Below are 22046 nucleotides of genomic sequence, written 5' to 3'. Positions count from 1 at the left end.
TAGCTCCTTGAACTTGTTCCACGATGCCTCTTTCTTCTCCTGTTTACAATAGGATTTCCACCACGTCAACGCGTGCCCTGAAAGCTTCAAAGACGCGAACACAATCTTCTCTTTTGACGAATAGCCATAAAGAGTAAAATATGTCTCCATCCGCTCGATCTAGTCATCAAGCCTCTCGACGTCAACACTCCCATCATAAATAAGAATCTCCACTCTGAAATCAATCTTCAGATTCTGGTAAGAATTCTTACCCCTTGATGCGGTGCAGCCTTGACGGTCTCGTCCTCCTCGTCGGAGCCTGAAAGCTCGCTCTCTCCACCGGACTCTATAGGTTTCTTCTTAGACCTAGAAGAAGATTCCCCCTTTTCGTTCCCTCCTTGGATGAGACCGACGAGTTTTGTGAACGTCAACCCTATCGTCTCGATCTGCTTCTCTAATGCATCAATCCTCGCTGAATTATCTCCTTCAGCCATCTTCTCCTTCCTTAAATCCTGGACTCCTTCCAATGAAATAAGGATCTCGCCAAGCTTCTTGTACTGTGAGCGAGTAATGACCATACACAGGATGCCCCTTCATCGAATCTGATGCTCTGATACCAACTTGATACGTGTTACCGTGCGAGCACCTTTTGGTCGTGGAATTACTAAAAAAGTGGGTTGAGAAGAGGATGACCAAAACACAAGAACAATTCAGTATGGCGAAGGAAATTACATTCTCTAGATTATGAGTATGAAAAGATTACAATCCCTCTCTCACAATCTCACTAGAATCGAGAACAACCTCTCAACTCTCTCTAAATTCTAATACAATTATTAGAATTTCTCTTCCTAAGGTCTCCTTTTTTAAGACCCTACAATAACCTATTTATATCAGGTACAATGTGGGTGGCAATCTTATAAATAAACAAGCCCAAAAGAAAGAGGAGTCCCTGTCAGAACAGAATCCAAAACGAAACAGGAAACCCAGAATTCACCATCCGGTCGACCGCTAAGCATGGTTCGGTCGACCGGCCAGAGAACTTTCTGTTCCCTGTGCCCTGCAGGGTTGTCCGGTTGACCGGCATGTGTGCCGCGGTCGACCGGACAGAGAACTGCCAGTTTACCCTGTTCTTCTGCGTTTCGCTCCTTCCGACTTCTTTCGTCGTCTTCTTTGGCTCCAACCACGACTCTATTCTCAAGATACCATGAGAATCATCTATCCTTAAGCTCCCATGAGGATCACTAAGCTCCCGAGACAGGGAAGAAGATACACCCATATCAGTCTGTGATTTGGGGGAAATTAATAAGGAAGGGAAAATTCAAGAAGAGAGAGAGAGAGAGAGTTCCTGTAACATTTATTGAGGAGAAAAAGAGGAGATTTTACTGTTGTAAAATCTCGCGCCTTTATTTGAACAACAGAGAGTTTCTGTTTAGCTCTTCTTTTGAGAGATCTCAAGTTTGAGATCTACTCCTTTACAAGCTTTGTAATCTTCTTTAATATAAAGGAAATTATTTGTGTGGCTCCCGAGGACGTAGGCAAATTACCGAACCTCGTTAAAACTCGGTGTTATTATTCTTGTAATTTAGATTTACTGTGATTTCTTTTTTTCATTGCTTAACACAAGATCCGGTAGGGCAAATTCCGCAGAACGGGTGTCAGAGTGTATCTGATATTTCCCCAACACAAAGTACACAACAACAGGTGCTCATCCGCTTTCTCTTGCTTTGCTACTCCAGTCCCCACAAATGCCACTCCAGTCCGCACAAAACTTGTCACCTGCTCTCTCTTCTCTCTCTTTCTAATGGCTTACGTGGAGCAAAGAGGGGTTTTGAAATTTTATTCTCAATCTCCGACGTGGTCTCTAATGGCTCATGTTTGAATTATTTGTGAAAACTTGCCACCCATCAAAGGGGTCGCCCTCGCCGTCGCCCTCATCGTCTTCGGAACCTTAGCCATCGTCTTCAGATCTTTCATGGCAGTCAACAGAATCGTCGGCGACAGAGCTCACGGTACCAAAACCCTCTTCACTCCCAAAACCCTAATAAATTTCTTGATTGGTGCAATTTTGATGCGATTTTAGAAAAATTAGGGGTCTCATTTGCGATTCTGGGCTCGTTGCTGTTCTTGCCGGGGTTTATTATATGAGGATCGAGTATTACGCATTCAAGGGTTACGAAGGTTTTTTTTAAAGTTTAAAAAACTTCACGTCGAGTTTTACGCGTTCAAGGGTTACGAAGGTTTTGTTTAAAGTTTAAAAAACTTCACGGGACTTCAAGTCCCGTGAAATTTTTTTAAACTTTAAAACTTCACGGGACTTGAAGTCCGGTGAAGTTTAGCAGCTTAACAAAATAGCTGCTAAACTTCACGAGACTTGAAGTCCCGTGAAGTTTTGGAACTTTTTTTGTAAAACCGACCTGGTTTCAGCACTAAGGCTGAAACCAGATCGGTTTTTACAAATGATTTTGAAAGGGGTCGTTTTTTAAGAATAAAATTGCAAATAGGATGGTTTTGAAAATTTGTCCTTAAAATGCAACTAGCAAGTGCAAAGTAGAGGAAATAAGGTATTTAAATGCTAATTAGGCAAAAAATTATGCAGGCGAGCACTGCCAATCTGATACCTGAACTATCCCCACCTAAAAAGTCTGATCCAGTCCCACATTTATTCTACGAGGACAGGTAGGGCTGCGATTGCGGGAGAAACGTGATACCCTCACTCCTATTTCCTAATTCCTCCTCTCTCACGGCGGCGCGCACGTTAGAGAAGTCATTCTATTCAGCGCCGACTCCTTCTCCACTTACCCTTCTCTCACGCTTTTCCTTCTCAATTTACTCATGCTCATCATTTTCTTCCGATTTCCAAAAATAATAAATCCAAAGATCCAATCTTAAATGCGCTGAATCGCAGGAGGTACTTTCTTGAATCAAATTACCAACTGTTTGATCTCATTTGTTCTCTACTTTGACCTGCTCCCTGTAATGGACTGCTAGATTTGCTCTTTCATTGGTAAAGTTTCCTTTTTTTTTTAAATTGAATTTGTTGCTTTGTTTAGTTGTAATGCTTTGTTAGGATTGAATTGTAGAAACAACTCGATTGGCCAGTGGCCCAAATGATTTCCAAACAAAATTCTTGTTTTTTTTTAATTACTCTCATTGTCACTCCTCTGCCAACTTCCAGCCCTCGAACCTCATCGAGACGAATCTCAAGTAAGTCTTCAGTCCATCAAACTTGTCGATTAAAATTAATATGGAGCAATTTCTGTGATTACAACTTAAAACTTGTCGTTAAAACTAATCTCAATTAAGTTTTCATAGGCGTTTCTGCTACATCTCTAGGGTTTTAGGTGGTGCGCCCAGTTGTTGAAGCGGATTCCCTAATAAAGTACTTTAGAACCCTAACATATTGATTTCGATAGAAATGGCGATGACTGCGGCCATAATCAAATTGTGCTTGTTGCAGAGCAAACACATCATGTGAAGCTCGGGTTTAGTTTTCTTTTTTTGTTTAATAAATTTTTCCCCATCACATTTCAATTTTTAGATCTCTAGAGCTTTAGCTTTGCTCTTTTCTCAAAAACTTGTTTTTTTAGAATTTAATTAATGTCGATTTTCTGGGACAATACCGTAAAACCTATAACAGATTGATTAAAACAGCAATGGCAACGACTACGGCCACGATGAAGGAGAAAGAGGAAGATGCGACCAGCAAGAAGCCATTTAAGAGGAGATCAAGGCTCATTGTCCGTCTCGGTTCTTTCCTCATCGTTCACTCTATCCTCTTCAGGTATAAACAACAACGTCTAGTTATTTCTAATTTCGTTCAATTTCCTTTTTTATTATTATCTAATTTGGGTTTGGATTGATCTTGCATTGGATCAGTGTGGTGTGCTGCACTGCAGGACTAATTGCACTTATCCTCCTGCCTGTTCTTGCCAACAACACCTACATTTCTGAAAATGCTCTCCTACCAGGTCATTCCTTTTTTCCATTATTATCGTGTTAGACAAAAAAGTTCACATGTATGATATTTGGGGTTTTTGACTTCGTGTAGAGGCTTATGGTTTTCTTCTTTAAACAGGATCCGCAAATCCGATGTTCTCTATTCAAGATGTAGTGGAAGCCAAGAAATTTGTTAGAGATATACTTGATACATCAGTTACCGAAGAAGGAAGAAGAATGTATGTCTATTTGCAATTCTTTTGTGTTTTCATTAGAGATATATGCATGTGGTTAATCTTTTATCTTAGCTCTGATCTTTTTTTTAGGGTTCAAAATCACAGCTTTATGAATAATATAGGATCAATTAATTAGTTGATGTGTGCACTTTCTGTATGCGTATCTCATTCATAATTGTATGAAAATGGTTTTTGCTTTTCATTTGTCAGCATTTGGGAAAACATAAATGCAACAACCCAAAATGAAGGTGTAAATTTCAACAATTTTATTAAAATTTATCAGTTGTTTTCTGCTTGAACCTTACATAATGTCATGGCCATGGTACATTACTTAGGAGGATTAGTTTCGGTGGGCTTTTATTGGGACCATGCCTGAAATCTTTAGAAACGTCAAATGTTCCAAATGTTCCTCTCATACCCTAATAAAAAACAAAACGGTCTTTTTAGTATATACATATTAGTGTCATAAAACAAAGACTAATCAGTTCTATACATACTTTTAGATAACATAGCTCACACAAAAGGTCATTGGACCGTTTACAAGGTTACATCTTCTCACTTACTCTTGTATATTTATCAAGCTTCGTCTAGTTTTGCTGTTAAACATTCTTAATTGTAGTTTTCTATAGTGAAAATATTTATCTCCAAAACACTGATAACCAGTTTGGTTTTGAAGGTTTTTGAACTATAGTTAGTTTGACTAGTTAAATGCTTACAAACTGTAGTTCCATATACTATAAATCAAGGTTTAAAGGCCATATTGTATCTGATCTTACGTATTTGATCCAGTACAATTGAAACAGGGCAATATTTCTGGTGTTGGCTAATAATGATTAAGATAGGTTTAGGGAAATGACAACTAATGCTGGAGTAGTTTGAGGTTTGAATTGCCAAGATTGATTTTATGTTGATATATCAGGAAAAATTAAGAAAAAAATGAATAGAATTTATGATCAAACTTTTATTTCATGTTTAAGATTCCTGAATTTTCCGAAACTCTAGCTATTGCTATAAATAAAGGTGAAAGAAAACCATGACCGACATTGAGAATTCAGACCTTCCTATAAAATATAAATATAGGTATGTTAACTATACTTTTGCAAATTATATAAAAAAAAAAAAAGAAAAAGAAAAAAAGAACAAAAAAAAAAGAAAAAAGAAAAAAGAAAAAAAAGAGGAAGGTGAAGAAGGTACCTTTCTATTTATACCTTGTCCAATTTCTCAAATTATGGGGAAATTCCATATTTCTTAAGCAAATTCTTGGTTTGGCTTCTGCTGTCGTGGAAAACTAGCATGCAATGCTGTGATGTGCTCACATCTATATTTGCACATGATAATTAAGAATCAAGAGCATGCTATTTCTAGTTCCTGTGGGATTGTAATACAAGTTTCAATGAAAAATTGAAGTAACTTTGTCTAGAATTTGCAAACCAATTAGAATTATTACGTGCTCCTAAGCACATCATCATGCATTTGGGTTTTAAGCTAGTACGATTGTTTAATTCATATTTAGCAATAAACGAACTCTTTGGATGACCTTCTTTGTTGAATTCAGAAAATTCTGATCTTAATGACCTAAACTTTGTGTACAATGGTACAGAGAAATCCCTAGGTTGATAGAACAACGAGTGGTGGATGTGGGGGCAGAAGCTTATTATCATAAGTTCATTGCTGACGGTGCACAGTTCCACCCTCTGCATTTCTTTTCTTGCGCCCCTAGTACTTCAACCATGGAAACTAATAATAGTTGTTCATCATTTGGTGTAAATTCTGTTGGTATTATACGTGCTCCTCGTGGTGATGGAAAGGAAGCAATTGTGTTGGTTTCTCCTTACAACTCAGAGAATATTCAACTAAGCGATGCAGTATCATTAGGTCTTGCATACTCAATCTTCTCCTTCCTTAGCAGAGTCACATGGCTTGCAAAGGATATTGTGTGGCTTGCTGCTGATTCTCAACATGGAGAGTATACTGCAGTTTCAGCATGGCTGAAAGACTACCATACTCCTGTTTTCTTCAGTGATGCAGGGAAAGTAGATTTTGGCATGTGTTCTGTAAAGGATATTCATCGTCAATGGGAGAATAAACTTTTTAAGGAGAATAATCCAAATGTTTTCAAACGATCTGGAACCATGGCTGCTGCTCTTGTATTCAAGGTGACAGAAAGTAAAGAAAGAAGCGAGAGGGATAGACTTGATATATATGCAGAGGCATCCAATGGCCAGATGCCTAACCTTGACCTTATCAACACTGCTCATTATTTGGCAGTTCACAGACAAGGTTTGAAAGTGGTGGTTGGGATGGTAGATTCTTTACTCCACTCCACATGCCTGAAGTTTGTCGGGGAAATACTTCAAAGTGTTGGCAAGCTGGTCAAAATCTTAAACCCCAAATGGAAATTTGGAATCACATCTGCTGAATTTGTTGAAGGTACTTCCACAGTTGCTAGGTCAATTTTTAATCAGGTAATATTAAGTTGTCTCAAGTGTTCTTGATAATATTACTTGAACTTAGATTGTCAAAAATGTTTACTAAGCTTATACAGTGTTGTCTAATCTGCAGGCGCTTGGAGTTCCCACTGGGCCCCATGGTGCTTTTCGTGATTACCAGGTGGATGCAATTACTCTAGAACTCTCACCCAGGGTATATCTGCATAATGAAAATGCTCAATCTGCATTCCTTCTGAAGAGTGGAAGGTTGGTATCTAATTTGGAGTCAGCTTAGTCAATTAGCAAGAAACTTTCTGTTTCTTTATAGATCATTTGAATTTCAACTGCTCTCATTCACGTGATTAGTCAACAAAGGCATGAAAACTCTGAAAGGGTGTTTGTTTACTGATGCATCACCAAAGGTGATCGTGAAGATATATCCATGTCTAATAGATACAATAGGGATCCTATCAGAACCATACCTATAGGAGTGGGGTGATTTACACCATTAATAGGATAGTCAGAATTACCAAATTAACCTTCTTACCATCCGTGAATGGTATAGGTCACCCTTTTCTATGGGTGTTCTGATAGAATCCTTACTCTAATAGGTGTTAGAGACAGATACTTTATGGATGTTTCTTGTGTGTATGGCTGGCAATTGGCCTGACGGTGCCTAAGTCTGGCTCAGCAAAACCTGGCTTTAGCTGCCTATTGGCCAAGCTTTGATGGGTAGACTCTATCCTACCATGTCATGCATGGACCGAAAATTCGCTAATCTTTACTTATACATTTAATGGGAACTAGTTGTGATGCACGTGCAATGCACCGTTGTTGAATATCATGATTATTTAAATTGATAAAAATAGAGTAAAAAAACAAAGTGTTTTGTGGGATTGATCATCAACTCAATGATCCGTCTCTCAAATAAAATATTATCATTATTTCCTTCAACCCAGACTGTGACCACGTTATCTACTATTTGTGAGTTATAAACACTTTAATTTAGTACAACATATCTATTTATTAGTATCTTGAAGTCTTCAAAAGATGGGTGATCATTTAGTTCGTAAATGAATTTTTATATGAATTTGCTTGTAATATGTCCATTAAACTTTTAGTTGTGGTTTGACTCCTATTCATGTTAACTTTTAGTTGTTATACTCATATTTATGTTATCTAATATTCTCATTCAATTTTATAACTCATTTTCTGTATCATAGAAGTAAAATTAAAAGTATGAAGAATTATTTTTTTTAATGAAATTAGAACAGGGAGATGATGATATATTTCGTCATGTGCTCTAAATATAATTTTTTTTCTTTGATGCAAGGTCTCTATCAAATCTCACCCCAATTGATGTGAATGAAAAATGCTATTATAACTCATTTGTCTAGGGCAATTATATTGTATATAGAATACATAACTCATCTGGAATATCCACATCTGCTAAGTTGATTTTGTTGTTGTGAGAGCACCATGTTAGAGGCTTGTATTCAAATTTTTTTGTTCTATATAAGATGCAAGAATTTAGAGTGCATAGCTTATATATCATAACAAACATATTGGTTCATGAAGAATTTTTTCTAATAAAACGATATTATTACAATGATATTACTATTCAATAGTAAATCAATTTTATTATATAAGATTATATGACCTTTTTAAATAAATTATAAAGTATATATTGAAACCTCGATGCTTATAGCTAGTAGTTGGGCTCCACAAAATATGTTAACTCTATATTGTAGTTTTTTACTTGTAGTACTGTTGACAATGTCATTACCTTTTCTCTTTATCTTACTAGTATGATATACGTGCGTTACACGTGATGCATATTAAAAAACTACCAAGAGTCAAAAGCCATAATGTTTCCATAATTATACATTGAACTTATACACAACACACAAGATGAACGCCAATTAAATATTATTTCACTGGACTTAGGATATTGTTCGTAGAGAAGGAATATAATCAACTATATATATGGTGTACATGATAAAAGTGACAGCACAATTAAGAAAATGTTAGTTGATCTAACTGTAAATAACTAATATTCAACATCACATTACAAACCAGGAAAGTATTCAATTAGCATGGCGATATACATACAATGAGAGTAAAAAAGAGTCAACACGATAGCTTGCAAACATAGCTTTATTGTTGAAAGCCAATAATTAAAAATAAATAATATTTCTTACATACAATAAGAAGCTAATGAATTTCCAGCAATATACAAGTTTTTTAGAAGAAACATCCCTTTATTCATACGTAAGATCACATACTCGCATTACAATAATATAGTTCCTCAAAGAAGTCACATAAATTCATGCAAACCCCAAAAGGCTCTATATTGTTTTCTGGAAGATATAGTGACAATAAAAAGTACAAATAAAAGTAAAGCAAAATTATACAGTACACTGTCAAAGTAGTACCTTTATTTTCAAAGGTGAAGTGGTTGGTGCATATTTTTCCATGACTTTTCCTTCTTTGTCCACAAGGAACATAGTGAAATTCCACTCGATGCTATCGTCCAAAAAAACCTCCTTTTTTATTTCAAGAACTTATAAAGAGTAGGAGCCTCCTTTCCATTCACTTCAACCTACAAAAAACAATCAGTCAGTCACATATAGTTAAATGAAATTTTTTTCTAGAACAATGACAACATAGTGAAAATTTCTGTTTTATATTTTCTAAGTGCAAAAGAGATCTATAACTAAGCCAAAATTTAAAGCTAATAATGTTGTCATGTGAAAATTAACACTGTATTTTCTTTTTCCAATCTCTTTACCCATCGAAGACCATATTCCTATATTTGAATTACAATTCCCTTGGTAATATCCCACAGTTTAACAGAACTTGCTGCATGTTGTACACGTAATGACCTTTTGTTATGGAAACATACATCCACCAAGGAATATGCTTATAATTGTGAGAACACGAAAAAATAGTAACATCACTTCTATGTACACAAAAGTCAGGCATCATATCACCTTAGTCAAGACATGTCTTCTATTGTTTAAGATTTCATGTTGCACGATTCCTGGAATTGCAGGTATTGCCATGGATGTTTCTTTGAAAACAGGGGCCTATAAAAAAATAAAGAAAATATAAATAAACCTGGGGTAGTAAAGGAACCCTTGTGCGCTAACAATATAACGAACATCAAGCATTCAAAGATGGGGTAGTAAAGGAACCCTTGTGCGCTAACAATATAACGAACATCAAGCATTCAAAGAAAGAAAGTTGAGCAAGCTAAATCACGACCCTTGTGCGCTAACAATATAACGAACATCAAGCATTCAAAGAAAGAAAGTTGAGCAAGCTAAATCACGCAAAAAATGGTTGAAGTAGGACATGTATTTTTTATATTTTTCGTATTTTTTGTAGTAAAATTTTCAAGACTCAGACTACAACATGCTGACCTCAGAAGATAGTTTCTTTTCTCAGAATATGAAATATTGTGTAGCAGCCAACAAGCAAAAACCATGACCCCATTCACCAAACATTATTGCAAACTATGAAGCACGGACACGCATAACATGAAGCCGTGTCATGTCGTGTCCGTGTCGGACACACGTGTCGAACACACGTATCCTATGTATTTTTTAGAATTTGCCTCGTGTCGGTGTGTCGGATGGCCGTGTCGGATCCGTGTCCGTGCTACATAGATTGCAAACATTATTGCAAATAGAAACGGAAATGTGACAATAGTCTATACGCCAGGATTTGCTTCTTGATATCTGGCAATCCTGAAATAAATGAAATCAGACTCAGTTACCAATGTGGAGCGAACAAGAAAATGAAAATGACTTTTATATGTTGATGTGTATGAATAAATGCAGATTTGAGCAGTGATCTTTGTTTTTATTGTGTCTTAGCTCCTATAGCCTGAATAAAGTAAAATGATTGGAATCATACTGATACACATTTTTCCGTGTCAACAAGTGTGTTAGTTGTTCAACCATGTTGCTATAAATAGGTGATGATTATTATTACTTATTTAGCATTAAAAGAGGTTGTTCATATCACTGAACTTCCGTGTATGTTGAACCATGACTTACCCATATGCATCCACAATTTCCTGGAATGCTGTAGTAAATTTCTATCACCAACTACAAATCGGTGAGTTCAAAGCTAAATATCCATGATAAGAAATTGTTGATCCATTATTTGAATTTGGTCCGCCATTTTCAAGAGAGTGGGACCCTTTCTCTTATTTCAAGAACTTTTAAAGAGTAGTAGCCTCTTTTCCATTCACTTCAACCTATAAAAAACAATGAGTTTGTCACATATAGTTACATGAAATTTTCTTCTAGAACAGTGGTAACATAGTGAAAATTTCTGTTGTCTATTTGCTAAGTGGAAGGGAGATCTATAACTAAGCCAAAATTTAAAGCTAATAATCCTGTCGTGTGTAAATTAGCACTGCATTTTCTTTTTCCAATCATGCTATCCATCGAAAACCAGATGCAGTTAGTTTAAGATATTCATATTCAGAACATATTTGCAACCTTTGTTGGATTTCATTTGAATCATCTTTCCTGATGAAAGAAAATGATATACATGCAAAATTAAATTTGTAACAATAACAACTATCTACAAGTTACGTTTGGCTATAAGTGTCGCCCAAATATCACAATGAAAATGTTATTCTGTAATTATCATGGTCATCTCATAAAAATGACAAGAAAGATGATCATCCTATTTGGTACAAACATTTGCTTTTCTTGAGATTGAAGCGAACCTGCCCTTACCTCACCCTCCATAATTTCAGAGGTGGGCGTTCCAGTGCAAAATTAATTAGGAAAATGCTTCATTTCAAGAACTCTACACCAATTCCTCACATGCCCATTAGTAAAACTTGTAACAATTGTCTAATAACCTCATTCCAAAGGAGTGATGGCCCTAATAAATACTTTTATGTTGAGAAAAGGCATAATATAGACATATAGAAGCAATGAAATAAAAATGCACAACTGTTTCATGTAATTTCTCATATATAGATACTGTATGATATTATGATCAACCAGGACTGGCCTCTTATATGAGATGTCTTAGAGATACATGTTACTAACAGAAAAAACGGTATAAAGACAAACAAACTTGCAATTATGTGTTGTACTTCGGCCAATAGGGGCTTACACTCACAAATTAGTAAATCAAATTTTTTTGACATATGCTTGATCTCCTCCGCTACATCTAGGAATGGTGTATAGAGTTTAAAACAAGTCATGAATGCAGAAATACACAGATTTCCTCTTACCTATCCAAGAATCAAAGTTTGATAAAGTACACCAGCTACGCAGCGGACATGTGGCTTCCCCATCTACACTAACAAGGGCATCAGATATGTTAATTTACTGTTGTGTTGATATTGCTTCCTTTGAGCTATAGAACAACAGACGAATTGATGCAAACTTAATAAACCAACTCTATTATGTGTATGAACCAAAGGAATATAAGAAAATTTAGTTTTGAACTTAACCTTTACTCCAATAGCCATAGTTGTTTTTAGGTTCAGCAATTCACCTAATTTTATGGAGCCTCCTTTGTTATCTTTGATGGAGATTATGGGGACATTTCTTGAGGATGCCAGGTTGGGTATATGCTTTGTCAGTGACCGAGGGTTGCAATCTGAACCTAAAAGTATAGCCTGTAATAGCCACAAGATAGCTCCAATTATCCGATCATGTTAGATATAAACTATTGGCTAGATCATAAGAAAAGTCATCGTGAAATCAAACCGATGCATAACTATAAAAGACGGCATATAGTCTCTACAAGTTGAGAAATTTTCTTTGCATGTAAAATAAAGTTATTGTGAAATGGATCAATATGAAATGCAGAGGACATTTGTGCTTAAGCTAAACTCATGCCAATTGTATGCTAACTACTTAGCAAAAACAATACTCAGTTGAAAGTTAAATATGAGTAGTAATGTTCTCATATAAATCTGAGGACGTTTTTTTAATAGAGAATGTAAAATGTATCATTTAACTTTTTGGAACATGAATATATAAATTTCCTATTGAGTATCACTAGTACATTACATGGTTCTACCATTTAAGTGTTTCTACACATTATTTTTATCCTAAGATATATAAGCATTATGTATATTTATTCTTGGAAAATGTTTTGATCATGAGTACCGAAAAATTAATAATTTAGTTAGCATTATTCATGTTTAGAAGGAGACAACAAAAAAGTACCAATTTCCATCAAATTGTTTTGAACGTAAGCAAGGCTTTCACTGACATTGCACTGCGTATATCATGCATAAGAATAATAAAAATTGCAAAATAGAATAGTACATGGTAAACTGTTGTCTACCCAAGGACATACAATAAATAACATACATAGTTGAAGTTGTCGTGCTTAACAAAATAAAAGAATAAACATTGTGTTGTTCCTTCTATTAGTAGTTCTTCTATAAATGAAAAATATCTAATATTAGTTATCAATAAAGATAACATAAATAGTAAATGACAAAAAAATAATCAAATCCTCTCTAGTAAGATGCAGAGCTTCAATATCGGAGAAAAGAATAGAGCTAAACGGAGAAATTGGAGGACAGCTGCAAGGAGAGATTGTGGGCAATTTGATCTCCAAAGCATTTGCTCTTCCTTTCTGATACTAAGAATGAAACAATCAAAAGGAGACAACTTTCAGATATATGAAATATATAAAGTTAAGAAATAAATGTAAAAAGATTATTTTAATACTTGAAAAACATACCTCAAATACAACAACAGAAGTAAAGTGTTACACAATTAAACCAGCCCCTAAAGGTTTACACAAGACGTAACAGAGATACAATTGCATTCAATCATGAACTGATGATGCTAAAATTGGAAAGTGCAATTAAGGTCTGATTTGAAATCAGCCAGCAAGAGGAATGCTAAAATTGGAAAGTGCAATTAAGGTCTGATTTGAAATCAGCCAGCAAGAGGAAATCTGGACAGCTAAGCCTTAGGCAGGATTTAGGGAGGATTTAGGAATTTGCTTTACATTTCTATTTTTATTAGTGCTTTTGTTTAGGCAATAATCAAGGGCTGATAGCCTATAATTGTATCAGCTGTGAGAGGAAATAATCAGACAATATTCAACAATCTTCTCTCTTTCTCCTCTCTCATCCCTCTTTCTTCTCCCTCATTCTACAACGCTTCTGTCTTTACCCTCTATTATATCTCTAATCTATCTCACTGCAGCCACCACATTAAATTTCTTCTAATATAAAGATAAAAATATTATAGCCTTGACATTAATGAAGTTTTAAGTCAAACATTAAGGGACATGAAGTAGAATGTTTTAAGCTAATTCATGGCCTCAAACCTTTTCCCCACAATAGAAAAAAAATAAAATAGTAAGCAAGCATAAACTGAACCAAGCCTCTTGTCCTTCAAGATCAAACATAGAAAAATCAGAAATGAATTCATTTTTTACCTTCACCTTCCATCTCGATTGCCATTTGAATCATTCCAAATGAAGAAAAAACAAGAGAAAAGAAGAAAAAACACAAATCACAAAATAAAAAGACTGGAAAATAGAAAAGTTAGGAGATACCTCATAAGGATTTAGCCTTTATTCAAATCTGGAGAGAATTTGAAAGCCAAAGCAATGGTCGACTTCGAGATTTGATGATGAAGGAGATGGCTTTTTTGTAATTATATTATCTTGAATATCAACAATGGGGAAGGGGAAAAAGTAAAAAAGACAGCGGAGAATTGATCACTCACCAATATCATCTGATGTTAGGGTTTTGTCCATCACCATCATCTTTTAGCAAAGCACAGAGGTTGCAGCGATGAAGAGAAGCGCATGTTCTTGGAAAGGGATTTGATTGCTCATTGAGGCTAAGAGACGAAACTTACTTGGGGGTGAGCTTGAAACTTGGATTTTGATGGAGAGTTGGGGGTGGGGGAGTGGGGGAGTGTCGGAGAGGAGGAGAAAGAGAGGGATTTTGATGAAGATAGAGGAAGGGAAACAGAGAAAGAGGGGGATTTTGATGAAGACGTAGTTTATAATAACAGCAAAAAATGAGGGGGTTGAAAAACAGACGAAATTAAGGTAAGAGAAGAGGCAGGTTAGGGCGGGGTGGTGGATAAACGAAAGAATCAGAGAGGAAGAGGCAGGGGAACGAGGGTTAAGAAACGAAAGAATCAGAAGAGCATGAGGGGGCGGGTGGGTGGAGCGACAGAGGAGAGGACGGTTAAAAATGAATGAATTGGAGATGAAGAGGTGGGGGGTAGTGGGTGGGGGGGGGGGGAGCGGCAGAGGAAAGGGCATATTACTGACAATCCCCTTGGTTCTTAATGTTAATTATTAATATTAAGCACTGATAACCAAAACGTAAAAAGGGCTAAAAAGGGCAAAATAAGAATAAATGGATAGAAATATAGGATAAAATTATAATTAAGAAAATTGATAAGGGCAAAATGGACATGCAAAAGTTGACACTTGTTTTCTCTTTTAGAAGTAGTATAGATATAGATTATTCACATTTTTCTGATGTAAGTTCTCTTTTACTAATCACTCAATTGGCTATATTTAGTTTTTATAATATCAAAGGTTAGAATATTCTCCTTTATTTAAAAAGTGTTGACATGATTTAAAAAATATATATATACACATAATAGCAATAATTTATACTTCAGTTCAACTCAAATATTAGCTTAAAGCTATTTAAAGTGACGTCCTTTCTATGCTAGAATGATGATATGGTGATTATATGGTCTAAAATTCAAGGAAGAAATTTTTACAAAGAAAAAGTAATTTAATATGTCAAATTACGAACTAATTTATAAAATATATGTAGGTAGTGCAGATAACTATAGAAAGTATGGTATATATCTTCATAAAAATTTCATAGTGAGTGACCAACTACAATCATCCTAATTTAAGCATAAATAATTATTATTTTAGTTACTGATTTGATACGCGTAACTATGGAATAAATCTCTAACAAAAAATAGGAATTGACATTGTATTATGCTGTAAATAAATAAATAAATGTTATTAGAGCTTCTCTTTATATTAAATTTAAAAGTAATAATTTAAATTATTAAGCACCAAATATTAGCTCATGTGAGAAAGTATAGTAATCTATGGTCTATATGCGTATATAGTCAATCAATCAAACGTACTTAAATTATGATGATCACATTCAAAATTACATGGTGGATTCACATTAAATATAATTTATAAAAAATAGTATATTAAAGTCAAAATCTTTTTAATCACTATATAGATTGTCTAAAAATTTTTTGCATATATAAACTATACTGGTTAGGAATAGTGATGTGCGCACTTAACTATAGTCTAATAATCTTAAGAACGACTTACTCTTCAATATCATCATTAATTGACGTATCTTTGCATTACACTGAAAACACAATGAAATTTTAGAAAACTATAAAATAAACACCCTCAAAAGTTTTAAAAATTGTAAAAAAACACCTTAAAATTTTGTAATTTACAAATACACAAAACTATTAAACATTACATTGAAATCAACGAATTACAAAAAATCAATAAAAATTTTCAAACTGTGGAGGGGTAATTTGAAATGTACTAAACTTTAAGGGTGTTTTTTGTAAATTTTAACTTTAATAGATTTTTAATTAGTTATGTTCTTTTCAAAAAAGTTATGGGTAATATTTATCATGCAAAATTTTTCCTAAACCTATACAAGGTGTATGATATTTTTATAAAATTTTAATTTTCTAGGGGTTGTTAGTAATTTTGCATATTTATTTTAATGTCTATAGATTAGAAATTCTCATGTTGTTTTTTTTGTAAATGATGAATTTTAGGGGATTTTTATTATTTTTTAAACTTATAGGCCTTTTCTACAGAGTATAAATTGTTTATAGACTATTTATAATTCATATACTGTCAATTTACAAATTATAAATTGTTATAAACTTTATTATAAATTATTAATTTTAGGGGATTTTTATTATTTTTTAAACTTTATTATAAATTGTTTTCTATAAATTATGAATTTTAGGGGATTTTTATTATTTTTTACAAATTTACAAATTTACAAATTATGAATTTTAGGGGATTTTTATTTATTTTTAAACTTTATTATAAATTGTTTTCTATAAATTATAAATTATGTAGGGGATATTTGTAATTCTTATATTTTTAATGTACTATTAAGTTGGAAATTATCAAGATCTTTATAAATTTTATAATTTTAAGGGTTTTATTTTACAATTTGTAAAAAGTTCAGAGTGTGTATTAAAAATTCCATTAATTTTTGGGTGTTGTTTGTGTTATTTGTAGGTTTTTAGTGTGTTTATAGGTTTGAAATTTTCAAGTTGTTTTTTTTATAAATATTGAATTTTTAGGGGTGTTTTTACAATTTCAAAACCTATAAGATATTTTCTCCGAAGTTAAAAAAATTTTAGTTTTTAGCTAGCATATGTTTTTTAAATTTCTCACTGAATTAAAATAAGTAAAATTTATAATTTTTTAAAATGCTTTAATAAAAAAATTTAATTTATAGGGGTGTTTTTGTAATTTAAAAAACTTAGAGAACGTTTTCTACAAAGTCCAAAAACTTTTAAGTGTTGGCTAGCATATGTTTTTTAGATTTCTCTACAAACTGAAATAAGTAAAGGATTTGAATTATATGAAACATATCTCTTTTTATCTAATAACATGTTAAGTCTTATTATGAATAGAATAAATTATTTAGTTACCAATTCAAAGAAGATATGATAATTAGAATAGATTAGGATAACATTGTAATATTAAAAAAAAGCTAAGGATAATATTGATCATAGAGATTTTTCCGATCTCGTAATTTTAAAGGAAGTATGATAAACTAGCCTCAAGTGATAATATAAAAGGAATGGGTTAACAAACAGTTAGAAATTCCTTGTTTCATAGCAGTAGAAAGAAATCCCTTGGAGATACTGGAATACAGGAGGAGATGAAAAGAAGCTAAAAAGTTTAAATTTATTAGTTATTTAATATCGCAGTCCTATTTATATTGAAGATGCTAGCTATATATTATATTCGTATGAAAATAATTAGGTGCCATGAGCCCTCAGTCCATCAAGGAACAGCTTATTTCAGGGCAGGCAGCTATGCAGCTGCCTAGGCGCTTACAGCTTGGCAACCGGTTTTTAAACCCCGCTTTTCATACTCTTTGTTACATCTTGCACATGCTGAAACTACCATGATGAAAGTGATTTTACCGTAGTTGTCTCTACAGAGTTCCAATAAATCCTCATGTTTTAAAATCTTAATATAAACGTGAGACGTACCAAGTTATTTTGTAGAAAGCTAAGAAGATGATAACTATTTACAATTAAATGTGTAGGCAAAGTCTTATAGATTTTGAAAAGTCAGTACAAGATGAATGGTCTAGACAGTTGCTTATGTAGTCTTGAATAGTGGAAACTCATTTTTATTGTATATAAACATATTAGCTTATGCACCTATTCACATTGTTAATGATCTTCAACATGTAGAAAGAAATATATGTTTTCATGATACGTCCTACATAGAGCTCAGTATAAACAATGGTATTTTTTGCCTCAATTGTGAAGTTAAATCTCCTTCACTTCTCCTATTTCTTGCACTTTTCTCACATCTTTTCTTTGAGATTTTATCCGTTTCTGTTCATGTTAAAAATCACCCATTATTTTGAATATTGAAAAATGACATCTAAATCTTGATAGTAATATTACCTAGATAGGAGAATGCCATCACATATTAATAAGATAGTCTTTACACATAAGTTTTTAGTTTTGTATAGTTTTCTTTTCAGGCCTTTGTGGATGTTTTAAACTATTGACAGCTCAATCCGGTCCAAGTCTTGTAAGTAATTTACCTGTATAGGAGGAGACCAGGAATTTTCCTGCGATGTAATATAGCATAGCCACAGTTTAAATATATACAAGTTTTAGCTCTATATAGTTTGTTTTGCTTACAGTATTTATATTGAAGGTTTAGTTTTATATAGTTTGTTTTGCTTATATTGTGCATTGTTTGTGATATAATATAGAGAAAATTTCTGTTCTATATAGTTCAGTTTGCTGATGTCTGCAAGGATGATCTAAGTTGTTCAGTGCTTGATGCAGGTTAATTGAGGGCGTCCTACGCTCAGTAAATAACTTACTTGAAAAGTTCCACCAGTCCTTTTTCCTCTATTTCTTAACTTCTCCTAACAAGTATGTGTCTGTTGGCGTCTATATGATACCATTTGCACTGCTTGTAGCCCCCCTTCCCATTGTTGCTGCAGCTCTATTCTCTGCTGGTAAGAGAAAAGGAGACAATTTGGAAGACACATCAAATGAGGTTGCTGAAGCAGCAAGTGGGTCTGATTCATGGAAATGGATTCATGCTGCAAAAGTAGTATTCATGATTCATCTATGGGCAGGCGTTGTATCTTTACTACCCTATCATATCTCACAAATCTCTGGCATGGACTCCACGGCGAGAATGTCCGTGTGGGTTGCACTTTCCGTCACCATGCTTCTCATCTCTTACAAAATTGTGGGCTCTCCTTACTTGTGTTCCTCTACCGATGGTGATTGGGAGATTCTGAAGGCTGTGACAGTTGCTGTTGCCTCTATAGGTTTGTGTCTCATGTCGATCATTAATTTCGCTACAGCACAGATTGGATCCATGCTTCTTGTTCCGATGTGTCTAATGGTTCGACCTTTTAAGAGAAGGTCTCAGGTGGCTCTGAGTTTGAGATTCATAGTTCTTGCTTTTAACCTAGCATTTGGGTTATTAGGATTTCCGCCTGTTGGGTTGATGATGTGGAAAGGGCTGTTTGAGGGATTTGCAAAGGTTAGCGTTGGAGATTTCTGGGATCAGGCAGAGTTTCTTTGGTCATGGAACAGTGCTACATATCCGTACCTGCTATGGATCCACCTTGCATGTTGGGTTTTATGCATGCATATATTAATGCATCCTTGAGGATATATGTCCTGAGGCGTTCAACATTTGATTTAATGATTACTTTTGTTAATGATGGTTCTATGTGCCGCTACCCTTGATTGAACTAGGATAAGGGCTGATTGTCACACCTGTAAATTAATTATGTGAGCATATGTACTGCTCTTTGGCCAATGTGAACAATGAGGAATGTAAAAGATGTTTTTGGTTATACTGACTCCATTGTTCACAAGAAAAGAATTACGGGGTAATTGGATGTTCTTTCTGTTTCATATCATGGAAAACTCAACTGCTGCTATTCCCAGCCCAGGTACTAGCAAGTTTAAATATTAGATAGCCAAAAGTTCCAAATAATTTCAATGGACACTATATATTCTTTACATTCACAAGGTATGGATATCTGAATTATCTATTTTATTATTCGTCTGTTATGGATGCATATCTTTTTTCAAATGTGTAATAAAGAGATTGGGAGACTGTGATTTAATCCTCCTGTGCATATTCGCCGATAAGATTGTGAATAGCTGCTGTTGGTTTGTGAGCGCACACGCGTCCACGCATACTATCACAATTTTCGGGTTATCTGCGTTTGGGTAAGGCAAGTACCTTCAGATAATTATATTTCATTTCTGCTTCAGACTCACCTGTAGGATTCTTGCAAGTATTCATGTAGCCGATCCTAAAGAATATTCTACTTAATGGAGGATAAAACACTTAAATAGAATTGAATAGCAAACCGGTATTCATGTTGTGGACAGCAAAACTTGGGGATAAAGGTAATGTTGTTTTTGTATACTTGTAAGCAGAATCTGTCGTCTGTATAGGCCCATATATCTCTAGTAGTTTGATATGTTCTAAGTGTAGCCTGGTGTTTCTATTCAGAAACAATCCTATATCTTAAGTGCACTTAACTAGCGTCCATTTGTCATATCAGTTTTTAGCCATTGGAAATGGGCTGGGCATTAGAGAGCAAATAAATAGCTGCAGATTATGAAGTGAAAATGTAGTACTCCAAAAACATAGTCCCATCGTTGGATATTGATGGAGAGATTGAATGGTTTATAATATAAGTACGATGAGTCAAGTGCAATATTGAATAGTCAATTTTGACAGTGGATTAAGCCAAACCACGTGTTGCACTCAGTTGACCCTAGGGCTTACATTATGCCAATAGGCTTGCGGGCCTAGGGTGTGACAGAAAAGACATAATGGGAGGTCATTAACTCGTTAAACAACGGGTACTATACAATGTGTTTAAAGTATATGTATTTGGAGTTTTTTTTAGAGGAGGAAATTCTGGAGCACTCTGTTTTTCTTCAACCATTTGTACGTATGTTACTTTCCAAGAATTATTTTCAAAAGAACGGTAATTTTTTTTCTAGTATCTGATTCTTTTTTAGGATACTATGTGAAATGGTTTTTAATTCTTAGTTAACACATAATTGTGTGCTGTCCATGTTACAACTGATTAGAAGAACATTGGGGACCATTTAGCTAGTAACATTAATTTCTTGATTTCTGTTCGGAATTCAGAAAAACAAGGTATGATAAGTATTAATTTTCTCGGTTAGATTCAAATTACTCAACATTTTGTTTATATTATTTTGGATGTTGGACGCTTTATACTAAGTTTCATATTGGTTGCCTTCAAAGGAACCTTATCTAACTTGCCTCATTGATGGAATCATGTACACATCTCCATTAGTTGGTTTTCTAAACTCGACCAGCTCTGCATTTTTGTTTTATATTTTTTTCTGGGTCTTTTTGATTGTATGTTTAGTTATCATTTGTAGCAAATATCTTGGAAGAAGTTCTATAGATACTCACATTACAGGTTTCTTGCTTCTTAGGGGTACGGGTCAATTATTGAGTTGAACTGACTCGGGTATAGAGAGGATAAAGAAAAAATGTAATTTTTTATTGATTCCTAGTAGAAATTATTGATAAAGATACAGCTACTGATATGGTATTCTAATTGTATGAGTATTTTTTATCTGTTTACGTCCTAGTGGCAATGTTAATATATATATGATGAACAATCACACTTAATTCAGATTGACAATTTTTTTAGGTTAATCCAGTATATAATATTTATTATAATTGTATATGAACGAATCTCTTTGATGGTGTATTTAATCCAGATCATGTTGAAAGTATGGTTGATATTGATTGTCATGCTTGGTCTTGTTGAAGTTCTGGTTACTTGCTTATTGTTTAAAATTTTTGATTTAACTATTCATGTCAGTCTCATATCTCTTAGTTTGGCGCCATGGATCATCGATCCGGTTTAAGTCTTGATTACTGAAAGGTGGTGGTATTTGATTGAGTCAAGCGAACTTAATATGTTTTGTTTTCTTTTGTAAGTTAGATTTTAATCTTATATATCATCTCATTGATCTTAATCCTAAATTGCTCTAATGCAAGTTACTGTAATTGACAACCCCCCCCCCCCCCCCCCCTCCACCCCCGGTATTTTTAACTGATTGATTCAGAAGTGATCTATGTGATATATTTGCACACATCCTTTTCTCTGCTATTTATA

General features: G+C 34.2%; 1 protein-coding gene across 6 annotated transcripts; it reads left to right on the top strand.

Moving 5' to 3' along the window:
* LOC109848184 (glycosylphosphatidylinositol anchor attachment 1 protein) lies at positions 1710-19776 on the top strand. Of its 6 annotated transcripts, none has more exons than XM_020417561.1 (7): positions 1710-1988; positions 3631-3760; positions 3856-3947; positions 4055-4154; positions 5752-6616; positions 6714-6847; positions 18682-19776. In XM_020417561.1, the coding sequence occupies exons 1-7, from the start codon at positions 1952-1954 to the stop codon at positions 19523-19525; spliced, it is 2202 nt and encodes a 733-aa protein (XP_020273150.1). In that variant the 5' UTR covers positions 1710-1951; the 3' UTR covers positions 19526-19776. The 6 variants fall into 6 exon arrangements, with proteins under 6 accessions (XP_020273150.1, XP_020273153.1, XP_020273152.1 ...); XM_020417564.1 differs by having other exon boundaries at positions 3617-3760; XM_020417563.1 differs by lacking the exon at positions 1710-1988 and adding an exon at positions 2682-2887 and having other exon boundaries at positions 3617-3760.

The sequence above is a fragment of the Asparagus officinalis genome, chromosome 7, assembly GCF_001876935.1.
Source record: "Asparagus officinalis chromosome 7, Aspof.V1, whole genome shotgun sequence".
Taxonomy (NCBI): domain Eukaryota; kingdom Viridiplantae; phylum Streptophyta; class Magnoliopsida; order Asparagales; family Asparagaceae; genus Asparagus; species Asparagus officinalis.
Note: the sequence above shows the minus strand (reverse complement) of the source record. Positions and strands in the feature narration are given on the sequence as shown.